Source organism: Pipistrellus hanaki (assembly GCF_964339955.1).
Source record: "Pipistrellus hanaki genome assembly, chromosome: 1".
Lineage (NCBI taxonomy): Eukaryota > Metazoa > Chordata > Mammalia > Chiroptera > Vespertilionidae > Pipistrellus > Pipistrellus hanaki.
The window spans coordinates 126,473,126-126,489,093 of NC_140503.1; the positions used below are offsets into that span (position 1 = coordinate 126,473,126).

Consider the following 15,968-nt stretch of genomic DNA (forward strand, 5'->3'; position numbering starts at 1 on the left):
GAGGGGGACAACCAATCCTGTCTCTCTCACATGATGTCTCTCTCTCCCTCTTCCTTTCCTCCTCCATTCCCCTCTCTAAAAATCAGACATCTCACATGATGTCTCTCTCTCCCTCTGTCTCTCCTCTCTCTGAAAATCAATGGAAGAAAAAAAATCCTCAGGTGAGGGTTAACACCAACAACAAAAAGATGTAACTATGTCATATATATATATATATATATATATATATATATATATATATATACACACACATTAATTTCTCAGTCCTTATTTTAGATTAGGAGATGATTCAGACAGAACTTAAAATGTTTACTTTTATTCTTTCTATAAAGAAAGATAAGGAAATTAGTAGCATAAGCAGGAAGTTAGATTGTGTTCCTAAATATTGTAATTTGGTAAGTTTTCCTTAAGAGGACATAATTTATTTACAAACTATCACAAATAAGTTTATATATTAATTAAGGTTATCTTTAGAATTTATAGGCAACCTTTGAATAGCTAAGTTTCTAGTTATTGCCTCTACATTTTTTATGAGTAAATCTGTCTTTTTTTTAAATGCTATATTTAAAATTGCCATTAATACAGCTTTCTCCTCCATTTACTGTGAATTAGCACAAGCATGTGTAACATTCAGTTTTTTATATTTTTCTTAGAATAATAAGAATTACAAGCTTATAAGTTTTTGCATGGTACACTTGGAAATTTATTTTGCATATTACAGTATTCCCTGATGGATTTGTTATCTAAAATGGTGGTGGGCCAACCTCATTTTGTTCGTTGCATCAAACCAAACAATGAACGTCAGGCAAGAAAATACGACAAAGAGAAAGTTCTGCTACAGCTCCGCTACACAGGACTTCTGGAAACAGCAAGAATTCGAAGGCTAGGATATTCACATCGGATACTTTTCGCTAACTTTATAAAGCGGTATGTGGATCTCTTTTTAAGTTTCCATGTGCAGTTTATATCAAAATGCTTTGGAAGAAATACAGGAAACAATAAGAAACAATTATTAGACATTCTAGGAAGGAAGCAATTTGTTCTTGCTTAGGATTATGTATTGAAAAGAAGGTAACTCTGATCTGGAGCTGGGAGTTTCTCTTGTCTGCTGAGGATCCCCTGTGGCAGCACAGGATGCATGGCACAGCAGCATGAGTGAGAGGACTGAGCTTCTATCTGGGTCTCCTCCGCCTCTGCCCTTGCTGTGTGACCATGGCCTACACCAGTGATTCTCAGTGAGAAGAAATTTTGCCCTCAAAGGACAGTTGTTAATATCTGGAGACATTTTGGGTTGTCACAACTGGTGGGATGGGGGATAGCTGCTGGCATCTAGTGGGTAAGGGCCAGGAATCCTGCTGAACATCTGAAAATGCACAGGACAACTCCCAATAGCAAATAAGTATCCAGCTTACAATGTAAGCAGTGGTTGAGAAACCCTGGCCTATATGGAACCTCACTTTCCTTATCTAATAAATGTGCCATGACTGCCTGATAGAATTGTTATAAGAGTCAAATGAGGTAGTATCTCTAAAGGTGATTAGGACAAATAAAGGTTTAAGGAGTCCTTTATGATGTTGGAGATTAATGTAAAATGAATTAAACTATAGAGTAAATATATTTTATTAAGTAACACATTACTGGTGATATAGATTCAGTATCTTATATGTATAATATTTTAAAAGCTTATTTATTAAATCCTTGCCAAAACCGGTTTGGCTCAGTGGTAGAGCGTCGGTTTGCAGACTGAAAGGTCCCGGGTTCGATTCCGGTCAAGGGCATGTACCTTGGTTGCGGGCACATCCCCGGTAGGGGGTGTGCAAGAGGCAGCTGGTCGATGTTTCTCTCTCATCGACGTTTCTAGCTCTCTATCTCTCTCCCTTCCTCTCTGTAAAAAATCAATAAAATATATTTTAAAAAAATAAATAAATCCTCACCCAAGGATATTATTTTCATTTATTTTTTCATTTTTTATTTATTTATTTTTTATTTTTTTTAGAGAGAGAACATCGAAGTGATAGGTTGGATCTCATATATGCCCCACCTTGGGATGAAACCTGCAACCTACATATGTGCCCTACATGTAATCAAACCTGCAACCTTTTGTTGTATGGATTGGCACTTCAACCAACTGAGCCACCCTACCATGGCAAAATGCTCATGTTTTTATATGTATAATTTAAATGATTTGTGTTAGCCATTAAACTTGAAATTTCAATTTTCAAAGCAAAGGTATTCAATTAGAGCACCTTAAATAAAGAAAACCCCCTACTACTTTGCTATGATGGAGTAAAAAATTATATAAATAGGGTATTTCATTTTGAAAATTCTTTATAATAGCTTAAGATAGACTTTAAAACTTCAAGTTTTATAGTTCAAAAGTACAGCCAGCATCTAATCTCTGACTTTACTTCTCACATTTTACATCCAAAACTAAGAAATAAAAGATATTGTAAATTTTTTATTGTCCATTAGGTAAAGTCTCCATTCTGTACATGAAAGCAAGCAACCCAAGAGTACTTATTGCAAGGGACTTTCAAATTTAACTAAAATTTGACCTTGTTGTCATTATTTTCATCTTTAGGTGAAGAGTAAATCTTTAACTCTCTTAAATATTAATATAAATAACATTAATATAATATTAATATAAGTATCTTTATATTTTAGTGACTTTTTAATATATAAGGCACCATGCTAATCTGTGGGAAACACTGAATTGTAAAACTTTAAAGTGCAGGCTTGATTTTCAAGAGTTAACAACCCAGTTCAAATTATCAGAGTCAAAACCTTGGCCTGTGTGGCTCAGTTGGTTGCATGTCATCCAGTACACTGAAAAGTTCCAAGTTTGATTCCCAGTCAAGGCACATGCCTGGGTTGCAGACTTGATCAACAATAGATGGGATGTGGGAAGTTTGCATAGAATTAAATCCCTTTATCAATTTTCAGATCAGCTTCCAATGTTTTGTGAAGGTGAAAAAAAAGAATAAAATCATTCCCTCTGCTTCCTGCTACTGTAGCCCTTCTACTTTTAATGCCCAGGAAAAGGTTATTTCTTTAAAAAAAAAAAATGCCCGTCTGATTTTTGTTAATTGACTTTATTGGGGTGACATTGGTTCATCAAAGCATACAGATTTGAAGTGTACAGTTCTATAATACATCATCTGTATATTGTATTGTGTGTTCACCACCCAAGTCAAGTCTCCTTCCATCACCATTTATTCCCCCTTTACCTTCTTCTGCCTGCCCCCCACTCCTCTTTCCCTCTGGTGATCACCACACTGTTGTCTGTGTTTGTGAGTTTGTTTTTCTTAATCCTTTCACTTTTTCACTCAGCCCCACACCTCCCTTTCCCTCTGACAGCTTTCAGTCTTTGTTCTCCATTTCTATGAGTCTGTTTCATTTTGTTTCTTTGTTTATTTTGTCCCAGTGGCATTTTTATTGGGGATTTCAGTGTTAAGTATTGAAAAGCAATCACTAAACTGAAAAAGAACATTGCTCAAATTTATACAAATAGATTGGGCCAGATGTGTGTCAGCCTGGAATTCAGTCTTCTCCAGAGCTGTTCTGAGAATGCCTAAGACCCCCTGCATGAAATTGGGATTTTCTTCCCTCACTGCTCAGAGCTGCCCAGTGTCCACCAGGCTCTGAGCTGCTGGGCCTTTGTGAAGCACTAACCTGCCTGACCTCCCACCACAGGTACCAGGTTCTCTGCTACAAGTGGAGCGAGGAGCCCCCCGTGAGCCCTGACACCTGTGCCGCAATTTTGGAAAAAGCTGGTCTTGATAACTGGGCTCTTGGAAAAACAAAAGTAAGGTTTTCATGTAACTTTCAAGATAAGTTAATAATTATATTGGATCTACTGAGAGTTACAACATTCTACATTGATTGAAAATGTTAAGCTTTTTATGTTACAGAATTTTAGCTCTAATGTAGGAGAAATAAGATGATTAATTTATAAAAGTTTTCTTCAGGAACGCTAAATACGTTGCTCTGATAATGTTATCTTTTAAGAAATTCAAGAAAAATGTATATTGAAGATATATCTAAAGAGATGAAATTTATAGTGAGTATACTTCAAATAGTGTTGAGAACAAATGCATTTTTAAAAAAATATATTTTATTGATTTTTCACAGAGAGGAAGGGAGAGGGATAGATAGTTAGAAACATCAATGAGAGAGAATCATCGACCAGTTGCCTCCTGCATACCCCCTACTGGGGATGTGCCCGCAACCAATTCTTGACTGGAATCGAACCCGGGACCTTTCAGTCCGCAGGCAGACGCTCTATCCACTGAGCCAAACCTGTTTCGGCCAAATGCATATATTTTTTTATTTTATCACCACCAAATATAGTTAAGATGCTGTAAAGAATCATAATGTTCTAAGTAGCATTTTTTTCTTTTTCCCTTAATTCTCAAATCTTCTATTATAAATTTGAAATTTATCCAGAGTGAAATATTCACCAATATTACTATGTATGCTCATGTATTAGATTTGAAAGCCTGTGAAGTCATAGCTTATTTAGTCCCTTAAAGAATTAAGTGAAAAAATCATAATCAATGTTGAATGTGGAAGTAAGATAGGTGGCTGCTGAGAGACAGGATGCTTTGGGCTTTGCAGATATCCTCAGAGCATTACAAGATGGGTGTAAGGAGATAAACAGGGTACCAGGTCTTAGGGGCATGCTAAATGTATCACTGGGAGAGGGTGAAGAAAAGAGTCAAGCTAAAGAAAAGAAGTGACTGCTCCAGAGACATAGAAATATCAAACAGATCCTCAAACCTCAAAATGGGGGGGGGGGGGGGGGGAGGGGGGGGGAAAGGGGTTGGTCAACCAAATGACTTGTATGCATGCATATAAGCATAACCGATTGTCAGGCAGTCGTGAGGGGAGGGCATGTGCTGGGGGTGGGAGCTGCCAGGGAGAGGTCAATGGGGGGAAAGGAAGACATAGGTAATACTTTCACAAATAAAGAATTAAAAATTTTAAAAACAGAAGAATAACCACTGTCAGTCACACCACAGATGCAAACTGAAACAAACCTCCACATTGCAAAAGAAATTTGTACTAGTTGTGGGAGGTGTGGGAGAGAATCTTCATAAAGTTTAGATGATAAGTAACAACTTAAGGAATTTGTTTCGATATTTATCTTAGACTGAGTCCGACATATTCATAATCTACATTGAGTTCAGTATTTAGTAAGGGGAAATTCTGAGCACTAACGAAGTGGAAGTATTTTATTCATATTTTTTTAGATGCTCACAAAGAGGAGGTTTTCTTTTTTTCAGGCTGAAATCTCATGATTCATGGTCTGAAACACATGCCTAACTCCAAATGGAGTTTTAACTTATAAAAAGGACCTTTGCAGTTCCAGTTGTGCATGATATTTGAGTAGCATTTTAACGCTATTTATATTTTTCCACTTCACCTTTTCCAACTCATTAAGGTGGATAAAAGTATCCAATATAAAAACACTTCTAATGCTGCTCAAAGAAAATGATGACCTTTTTAAACAGATTGAATTTTAAATGAATTGTCAACAGTGGAATGGACTAAATATGTTAACATCCAGAGTCCTGTATAAATTAAAACTAACTTCAATCAAATTGTGTAATGCTCAACTGTTTGCCTGTGGGGCCAAGCTCTCAAGTAATGGAATGCCGAGGGAATTTTAGAGTCAGGGTTACCAGGTGTCATGAGTCAGCTGTTAAATTTGAAATGAAGTGACTTTTCTAGTGGATTCAGTAAACTCTCTTTGAGGTGAATTTCATTAGAAACCATTGCCTTTAAAAGAAGTAAATAAAAATAAAAATAAAAAGCCAACCTTATTTGGGGGGGAGGGAGGGGGTAGTTTAAAACATTTAGGTGAGAACATCTCCAGGCCCTCAGACTCCTCCGTTGCTGGAATTCATTTTGATTTTTAAAATGATCCAAAGCCAGCTTTCCTTTCTCCCTGGTGGCCACTGGGTCCAGAGGAAAAGCTGTCAATCCTGCCTTCGCTGACATCAGAGCCCCTGAAGGACAGTGCACCTCCTGATTCACCTTTGTGTCCCCAGTAGATAAGCACAAATAGGTCTCAATAAGCATTTGGTAAACAAGCAGCTATAATATAATTGCTTTCTGACTTACAAATAGATTTGTAATATTTTTAGCTTTGGAAAGTATAATTACCTTTATCCAAATAAATAAATAAATAAAAGCATGAGAGTCATCTTTGCTCAGATTTGTATGATGCTAAAACTTTTGATACAAGAGTTCAATATCTTCCACTTGTATTGCCTCCCCCAACAAGAATTAGTTTTCTGTTATAAATAAACAGTATGACTTTCAAACTGCATTCCTTCTCAAATAGAGGTTTTCTTCTAGCATATAAATACCTGGTGTTAGAGCAACATTCAGGCCAAAGAAGCAGAAGGTAGTGCTCTCCAAAATCTAAAACGATTTAAAACGTAGTCTGTTCTTCAAAGCATAGAGCATGACTGTTTCACCTCTGTGTGTCTGAGTTTTATTTGTATTTTATTTGAATTCTTTTAAGGTGTTTCTTAAATATTATCATGTGGAACAGTTAAATTTAATGCGAAAGGAAGCCATTGACAAGCTTATTTTGATTCAAGCCTGCGTCAGAGGATTCTTAGGTTCAAGAAGGTACCAAAAAATACAAGAGAAAAGGAAAGAGAGCGCTATAAAAATCCAGTCAGGTAATCATTCAGACCTTCTCACAAAATAGGATGTTATATTTAGGTGTGGGCATGAATAAAATTGTACATACAAACTTCCAATTCTTATGTAGCTTTCATGTTTAATTTCAGACTCTCTTACCCTGATACTTTCTCTATACTGAATTTAGATTCATCTACTGAATCTAAATCAGATTGTTTTAGTGATTGACACTTTTAATATTTGAATAAATGTTTTGCTGTAAATAAAATAATGTAATCATTAAATTTTCTGCCAAGTAGTAATGAAACACAATTGACCTATTGTGCAAGACATAGCAAGTGATTGAATTAATTAGAGATCTCAACTATCTTATTCTTATAATCCATTGGATGATAAGATTTGTCCAACTTCATTCCAAAGGTTACACTTGCCATAATTTTTGACAGCTTAATTAAATCTCATTTTAAATGGCATTCATTCCTTTTTATTAACTGTAGGAAAATAATATTTAGAAACATATTTCAAAATTTTTAGAAAATATATTTATAGACTTTGGATTTTGCTTTCCATTCATCTCTAAGAAACTAATCATAGAACCTATTATGGCTTAATACAGTATCTTTCCAAAATTTTTTACTGGACACCCATAGTAAAAAATATATTTTACTCTGTAACCTGATGCATACACATACTGCAAGCAGTGCACTCTGACATTTTCTATTCTGTTTTATTTTGTTTTTAGATGCTAGATTTATAGCCCACTAAATCCATTTTAGAGTCCACTTTTGATTTGCAACCTGTGTTCTGAAGAACATTGACCTGATGGGCAGAAGAGCTAACTCCCTTTCAGGAGATGCATGCTCCGACCGAGTGATGTCAACCACAAAGACTCCTTGTCATCTCTCAGAATTTTAAGCCCTTAACTCCTCACCAGGACATCAAAATGCAAACCCTATAGTTTGGGATCTAATTCTTTATCCACAATTCCAAAATTTATAAAATGATTTAAAAAAAATGTTTTTTCATAATTCACTTGAAATAAAATATGACCTAATTCTTATTCATCCCAGGCCACTTAGAAATAGTGTTGGGTTATGGAATGCTGCCCTGATATGGGGAGTGTTACAAAATATATGTTCTTTGTTCTGAATTACCGTTCTTTAAAAAAAAAAAAAAAAAAAAAAAAGACATGCTTAAATCTGATGTCTGAAAGATATCTGGCTTCAAAGATAATTGGCCAAAAGATCCAAAACATATATTTAGGTAATAGGAGCTTTCTCTCATGAATAGGTTAACATGGCATCAATACTGGGAAAAGGAAAGTAATTATTAGCAAATTTTAAGCCAATGTGTACATTTTGTCTTTTTTTTTTATTAATTTCACTCATTTCTATAACTTTAGTTTCATCTTAGTTCTCTACTTAATATAAAAGGTACTTTAATCATTTTCATACTATAGCTTGTCATCTAGAAGAGTCTTGTTAATGAGTCCCATATTTTTTATATATATATTTTATTGATTTTGTACAGAGAGGAAGGGAGAGAGATAGTTAGAAACATCGATGAGAGAGAGTCATCGATCAGGTGCCTCTTGCACACCCCCTACTGGGGATATGCCCACAACCAAGGTACATGCCCTTAACCCAAAACCCTTCAGTCCCCAAGCCAACGCTCTATCCATTGAGCCAAACCGGTTTCGGCAAGTCCAACATTTTTTTTAATGAATCTGTTCTATTTGGAGCCTTTCATTTCATTTTCCTCTTTGACATCGATGGTCCAAAAAGGTATTTTCTCTACTCAAATCATGATCTTTTACTTATTAAGATTAACACTACTCTGGGCCTTCTATGTTTCAGCTGCAAGAGGACTTCTAGTCAGGAAGCAAAGAAAAGAAACCGTTAACACCAAAAACACAGCAGTAACAACTATTCAGACTCATGATCAGGAATTTGACTACAAGAAAAACTTTGAAAATAAAAGGTATAATAATGTCATTTATATACCACTTTGACACCAGAGAGTTTTCAAAGCTGTAAAGTTACCAAGTAAAGTTCACTGCCTTTCTTGTACCCAGCAGGTCCTAATACTGATGCATAAATGTCAGCGAGCACTCGTGCCCACTTTCAAGTTTTTTATCCTTCCAGGGAGTTTGTTGGCATTTCACAATGATGATTATCCTTTCTTTCTCTAATTTTTTTCACAAAATCCTTATTCTCAAATTGCTCGCAGACTTGTGGAAAAGAAATATTTTGTCTGTCTGATAGTAGCTATTCTAACTGGTGTGCAGTGGTATCTCATTGTGGTTTTGATTTACATTTTCCTGATTAATGAAGTTGAGCACCTTTTCATATACCTTATGACTATTCGTATGTCTTCTTTGAAAAAAATATCTATTCAGGTTTTTGGCCATTTTTTAATTCTGTTGTTTGGGTTATTTTGCTATTGAGTTGTAATGTGGGAATTAACCCCTTATCATATATATATAATTTGAAAACATTTTCTCCCATTTGGCAGACTGCCTTCCCATTTCTGTGCAGAAGCTTTTTCACCCTTTTTGTGTATGAGAGGATGCTCCAACAGACTGAGCTACCCAGCCAGGGTTTTTTTTATTTATTTGTTTGTTTTTTCATGCCCAAATTGATCTTGTGAGGGTTTTGGCATCACACACACACACACACACACACACACACAAAAAAAAAAAAAAAAAAAAAGGAGTTGTGGAGAAAATCTTATATTCAAGTTAAGGGGAAATGATTTTGGAAGGAAATTGGTAAAATAGTAAGTTAAAATGTTGGTCACCATATTATATGTTTACTAGAGATCCGGTGCATGAAAATTCATGCACTGGAGTGGAGAGGTCCCTCAGCCTGGCTTGCCCCCTTTCACAGTCCGGGAGTCCTCAGGGGCAGGATGCAACCCGGTGATCAGGGGAAGGCAACACCCCTTTACACCTCTGCTGCTGCCACTGCCGGCAGCACAAACCTTGGTGGCCCTGGATACCTGAGCCTCAGGCTGTCCCTGGGAGGCTGGTGGGCTGAGGGAAATGGGCGCCACCATCTTTTAGGGTGGGTTAGCAATTAGCATATGTGGGTGCCACCATCTTTGCAATGGCATGAGGGTCAATTAGCATATTTCCTCTTTATTAGCTAGGATGAGCTGTCTCAGGGACATTGCTTTTTCTTCCATTTCATAAGGTGTTTCCTGTGATCAGTAGACTTAGAGCTTATTTAAAATCAGCACATCAGTCTAAAGAACATACTGGTCTCAAATCTAGATACATTTTTCTCAACATCTCCTCACTACAGGTATTTTTGTTTGAAAAGGACATATTTAAAGTAATTAATTGTCTAAGATTTCGATGCTACCCTCATAAAGTAAAAATAGGCTAGGATGTTTCTCACTTTAAGTTTAAACTGGTTTTATGATTGTTTGAGTAGCCATTACAGTTATCATTAAAGTGAACATTTTGGAAACCACTTGATTAATGTGACTTCACAAAGTTTTTATTTTGAGGGTTTTTTTTTGTCCCTTCTGCTCTTCTTCCAACATTATGTAGCATGTAACTATTGGCAAAAGTGGTAATAAGCTCTAGTTTAGTATCATGCTTTCAGATGCAATATGTTTTACCACAGGGAACTTTTTATGAAGAAACAGGCAGACAATGCAGCCCCTACTAATGAAAGAATCAGTCCAGCTCCAAATAACAAGACTTCTACTTTCAAAGATGAAGAGGAAGCCACTAACGCTGTTGAAAGTAACAACAGAGGATATCATACTCTGAAAAAAATGAATAATGTGTATGGGGAAGAGGCTAAGCAAGAATTGTATCTGGTGGGAGACCCTTGGACAGAAGTAAGCCCCAGACAGAAGTATATGAAAGACCTGGAAGAGAACAATAAAATAAGCAAAGAGGAGAAGGAGGGTACTGTGATCCAGAATTACTACCAGAGCTATGTAGAGGAAAGGAATCCTGAAGACTTAAAGGCAGGGTACCTAGAAAGGAAGGCCATCTCAGAAAGGCCAAGCTACCCAGGACTTTGGTCAGCTGAGAATGAAACTAAGCCGCCTTCTTTCAAACAACCTTTGCAACCCAGTCTCAGCCAGAGGTCAGTTTATCAAAATGAAGACAGCAAGGAAAAAGAAAGGAAGACATCTGTGGTCACCCAAAATGCACCCACATGCAGCCCACAGAGAAGCCACCTGAGGCACGGGATGGCCAAAGAGAGTCAAATTGAACCACCAACACAAGCCCAGGATGAGGAGGATAAAGCGGCAATGTTCATTCAGAGCAAATACCGGGGTTACAGGAGAAGGCAGCAGTTAAGGAAGGACAGGAGGTCTTCTTTTAAAAATCAAAATATTGCTGAAACAATGACAGAAGTAGCAAGAAATACTCATAATTTGTATTCCTACTCCACAAAACATGAGGAATCCTATAATATCAACATGAGGAATGATAAAGATTCAAAAGCAATGTCAGAAAAAGAAGCATGTGATTTGGCAATGTTTTCAAAACAGGTATGTAAATAAGCAGATTTATTTACTAGTACACATCTCTGGGAACTGCACAAGAACTGAATTAAACACATGGCTCATTAATAACTGACATATTGTTTCATCTGTTCTTATGAGACTTCAAACCCTTTTAATAAAATATATCAAGGGTTGTGCTATTCAAATTGCCATAGCTTTTGAAACAATACGTTACGATAAAATATGATAGAAATTTTGTGTAGAAAGATTAATGGAGTCATTGGTTTATACAACTTAAAAAATCTGGCATTTGTCTATGCATGTTTCTGTGTATCTGAGACCTTTCAGTATAGGGTGTGTGTTTGTTTGTTTGTTTTTTTGTTTTGTTTTTTTTTAAGGTTTCCTAAAATTTTTAAAGCTTATGCTTTTTGGCCCCAGATTTTGAGAAGACATAATCAGGTATGAAAATTCTATGTGCAGCCATACCATGGCACACATGCAATGCAGCTGTAAGTCTACATGTCACATCATGACAGTGAGGAACCTTAAGGAAAAACCACCAAGAAAAACTCCCTCTTGGAGAACATGGCCTCCCATTAGTGGGCATGTCAGCCGTTTCTAGCAGAGAGCAATCTGCTCTAGGGCTCCTCCGTGGTGCCTGAGGCACTCTGAAAAATTAGTGCGATGGAGCGGCCACAGGGACTAGCTCCCGTAAATGCCATCTCCAGCTCCTGCTCTCACTAGATGTTTGATCTTAAGAACTCACAGTGTGTATCAGCACCTTTATCTTCTTTTGGGAGGTGAAGGATTTTAACTAGATGACTTATAAAATTCATATTATAAATTAATACGAACTATGAGGGTGGTTACTGGTGTATGAAATCATGGGAGTATCATAATAGTTAAGTTCAAAGAAAGATCAGCTAATACTCCTAAATTCCAAAACTGCTTTTTTTTTTGTCCGATGGTGGCTGAGCCCAAGAGGAAGCTCAGTAACTGCCCTTGGACACCCCCTGAGGGTTAGAGGTGTGGCCCAGAGTCTCCAACTTGTAGCTGGTGGAAGAGATATGCAATTGGTTAATTTACCTACCCCTTCCTGGTCTATTTTTTTTTTAAGTACGTATCTTTTTCCCTTGGTGCATGAATTTGTTCACACTGAAGACTGAACTCAGGGTTAGAACCCTAACCTGCTATGCAACTGAGACATCGAGGTGATGTAAAATGACCAGTCATCTACCAAGAGCATCCTGGTATGCCCTGGGGTGATCCACAGGGACAGAGCTAGAGGCAGAAAAGCAGGACCCTACATTCAACCCCGCAGGACAGACATGTTCACAGGAAAGACAGAGCAGAGGGGCCGGAGCAAGGGGAGAGGAGTCAGGAGACAATGACCTAGAAGTAAGGCTGAGGAGAGGTAAAGGAAAGGAGGTCAGTCAGTCAGCAGGGGCGTTCCTCCAGCTCAAAGCAGACAGGCAGTCCCAACAGAATGATAAAGACAGAAGCCAGGTCTTAGGAATCCCAGAATGCCACTTGGTGTGGCATGACATGATTGGCTGTTTTGAATGAAAAATGTGAAATAGGCAGGTAGCACAAGGAGTGGGGGTCTGTCAAGTGAGGTCTTCATCAGCCCTTGTTACAGGGTCAGGGTGGGTCCTTAAGAAGACGTTCATGACAGACCCAGGGACCACTGATCAGAAATTTATTAGACTCCAGTGTACCTGTGAGCTCTCTGAATTATTTTCCTTGATTTAATCTGACACATGGCCTTCTTTTTAGATATCAAAGTTATCTGAAGAATATTTCATTCTGCAGAAAAAACTGAATGAAATGATTTTGTCACAGCAACTGAAGCCTCTTTATCTGGGTGTCTATCCTCATAAGCCAATTAATAGACGATTTTCTCCTCAGCAGTTCCTCTCAGGTAAAAACCAGTAGCTAGATCTCCCTGAAGGAAAGGCAATGCCAGATACTGTCCTTTGCTTGCTTGCAAGTTTCCCACATTTATTCGGTGGCAGATTTGAGGTGACTGTGTTCGACCAGTCTTGGGGAGAACCTTTTGGTTCTGCTTCAAATAAGCAGAATGTTCTTTCTCTGGCTTCATTCTCCTCCTCTTTCTTGTGGTTCTTTTTTTTTTTTTTTTTTTTTTTCCCTTTCTATACACTTTAACTAGAACTTGGCAGGTGACACCAGAGGGAATAAAAGAGGATGGAGTTGGGGGGACTGGGAAGCATACCGGCTGGATAACAGGGAGCCAACAAGTAAAATGTATGTTCCTCCTGCCAGTGTCTGCCACTTTGAGGAGAGTGTGAAAGGGCCAATCTCTGCAGATATACAAACACAGATGCATTGTTCAATTTTCTTCTAATCAAAATAAATCACATTCCGCTCCCTTTCTACTAAAATAGATGGGAATTCAGATCAGTGATTATCAGGCTGCCTGCTCCTCAAAGATGTGCAAAGGCCTTTGAGCCTTACTATGCCCCTTGCCCCCAGGATGATGATCAGGTTGAGCTGGTGGTGACTAGTCCTTTGCCCACACAGTCACTGTTGGGACTCTTATTTGCTAGCTGGCCTGATGATCCCTTCAAGCTGGGAGGCTCTACTTCCCCATTTATGCAAGGGGCACCCGGTAACTGGTGAATCTGGAGTCCTGGATGGTCCACATGTGCTGCAGATACTGTCTGCAGCCTTATCACCTTCCCCAGGGGCAGCCCCTGGGGCTCTGGCCTCTCCCTGGAATCTACATTTATCCTCCCTTGCTCATTCTTCCTCCTTTTCCCGGAGGCCCTTCACTATCTCACCATCTTGCCTGCCCCTTGTAACCACTATTCTCCTCTGCTTCTCTGTATTTGACTTTTGTAGATGCTACATATAAGTGAGATCATGTAGTTGTTTTCTTTCTGTGCCTGGCTTATCCCACTTACCATAATGTCCTCCAGGTTCATCCTTCTTTCTCATGGCTAAATAATATTTCAGTATGTGTGTGTGTGTGTGTGTGTTCATCTGTTGAGGTTGTTTCCATATTTTGGCTACTGTAAATAATGTTGCAATGAAAACGGAAATACCCAGAAGAGGGGCTTCTGATAGTTTTAATTTTGTTTCCTGAGAAACCTCCATGTGTTTGGTGACTGCCCCAATTTACATTCCCTGCAACAGTGTACAAGAGTTGCCTTTTCTCCACATCCCACCAGCATTTTTCTCATCTTTTTGATAATAGATCCTAACAGATGTGAGGTGATTCACTGTGATTTTGATATAATTCCCTTAATGATAAGTGATATTGCGTCTTTTCATATAATGTTGGCCATTTGTATGAGTCAGGTCATTTGACAATTTTTAAATCAGATTGCTTGTTTTCTGCTATTGAATTGTTCAAGTTCCTCATATATTTTGGATATTAACCTCTATCTGACATAAGGTTTACATTTTCTCCCATTCAATAGATTACTTTTTAATGTTGTTGATGGTTTTCTCTAGTGTCAGAAGCTCTTTATTTTGATATAGTCCTATTTGTTGATTTTTGCTTTTGTTGCCTGAGCTTTTGAGTCATATGCAAAAAATCATTACCATCTCAATGTCAAGGAGACTTTATCTGTTTTCTTCTAAGATTGTTATGGTTTCAGATCTTATGTTTAAGTGTTGAATCCATTTTGAGTTAACTTTTGTATATAGTGTACTATGAGCCCAATTTCATTCTTTTGCATGTGGTTATTCAATTTTTCTAGCACCATTTATTGAAGAGATTATCCTTTTCCCATTACGTATTCAAGGTGCCCTTGTTGAAAAGTAGTTACTCAGACATGCTATGCTTAGGTTTATCTCTGCTTTGTTCCATTGGTATATGTGTCTATTTTTATGCCAATACCATATTGTTTTTGATTACTATAATATAGCTTGAAATCAGGAAGTGTTATGCCTCCAGCTTTGTTCTTGTCTCTCAAGATTTCTTTGTCAGGGACTTTGAATAGGCCTTATAACAGCTAAATTTTTCTAGAAAGTCTAATTATTTCACTTTTTTCTTCAGTGTGCCAATATTTTAATAAACCTACAAAGGCTATCAGAACCAGTTGTTAACTTATCTGGAGAGAATTGTAACTCAGTGACTTTTTTTTAACTTCAGTTGTAGAGAGAACTTTTTGCTCCATACACATATAGAAAGGTTGCATAATCTACTCCACTTGTTTGAGGCTACATTGGCAAATATCTGAATCATTCCATGTCCCTGAGAGAGCAGAAATGCCTGAGTAAGGGAAAACCCAGAACCAAGGAGTAAGGAAGTCCACTGGGAGATGTATTAGATGCCAGTGACAAGACTAGACAGTACAGTTACTCTCAACAGATGCTGGTAAAAAAACAAAAATAGCTTCAGAGCAGATGGCCTATCTTTTTAAGACCATGAAACTGCAAATATTCCTTACCCCCAACCCCAACTTAGATGTGGAATAAAAGAGGATAAAATAAAGAGGGGGGAAAAAGAGGAAAATTAGAAACCTAAAATGATTAAGTTTACTTAGAAGACACTAAGAAAATTGGAAGTCTCTGAGTTTAATTAGGATTCATTAAAAAATAACATAATGCTAGAAAATAGAAATGAGCACTAAGAGGTAGGAATTAAGTCTAGTTATAGGAAAATCAAGTCACATCTGAATTGCTGCACATTGTGAAAATTTAACCCTGCCATAAACAACTACATTGCTGAAAGACCCTTCTGATTGCACTGTATGAATAGAATTTGATGACTTTTAAAGAAACATGGAAGGCCAACAGAGATGATGGTGGTTTAGACAAAATGATACCTGGAAGGTAAACAGTTTCAAGTAGCTGTTAGTCAGTAGAGG

At 37.5% G+C, this 15,968-nt stretch overlaps 1 protein-coding gene across 1 annotated transcript in view; it reads left to right on the forward strand.

The window, feature by feature from the left end:
* MYO3A (myosin IIIA) overlaps positions 1-15,968 on the forward strand; it is a 186,685-nt gene that overhangs the window by 137,242 nt on the left and 33,475 nt on the right. The window contains exons 26-31 of the mRNA XM_084867969.1: positions 722-927; positions 3,694-3,805; positions 6,533-6,695; positions 8,514-8,637; positions 10,290-11,175; positions 12,907-13,051. Coding sequence (XP_084724095.1) covers positions 722-927; positions 3,694-3,805; positions 6,533-6,695; positions 8,514-8,637; positions 10,290-11,175; positions 12,907-13,051 — 1,636 coding nt within the window. The remainder of the gene's footprint in view (positions 1-721; positions 928-3,693; positions 3,806-6,532; positions 6,696-8,513; positions 8,638-10,289; positions 11,176-12,906; positions 13,052-15,968) is intronic.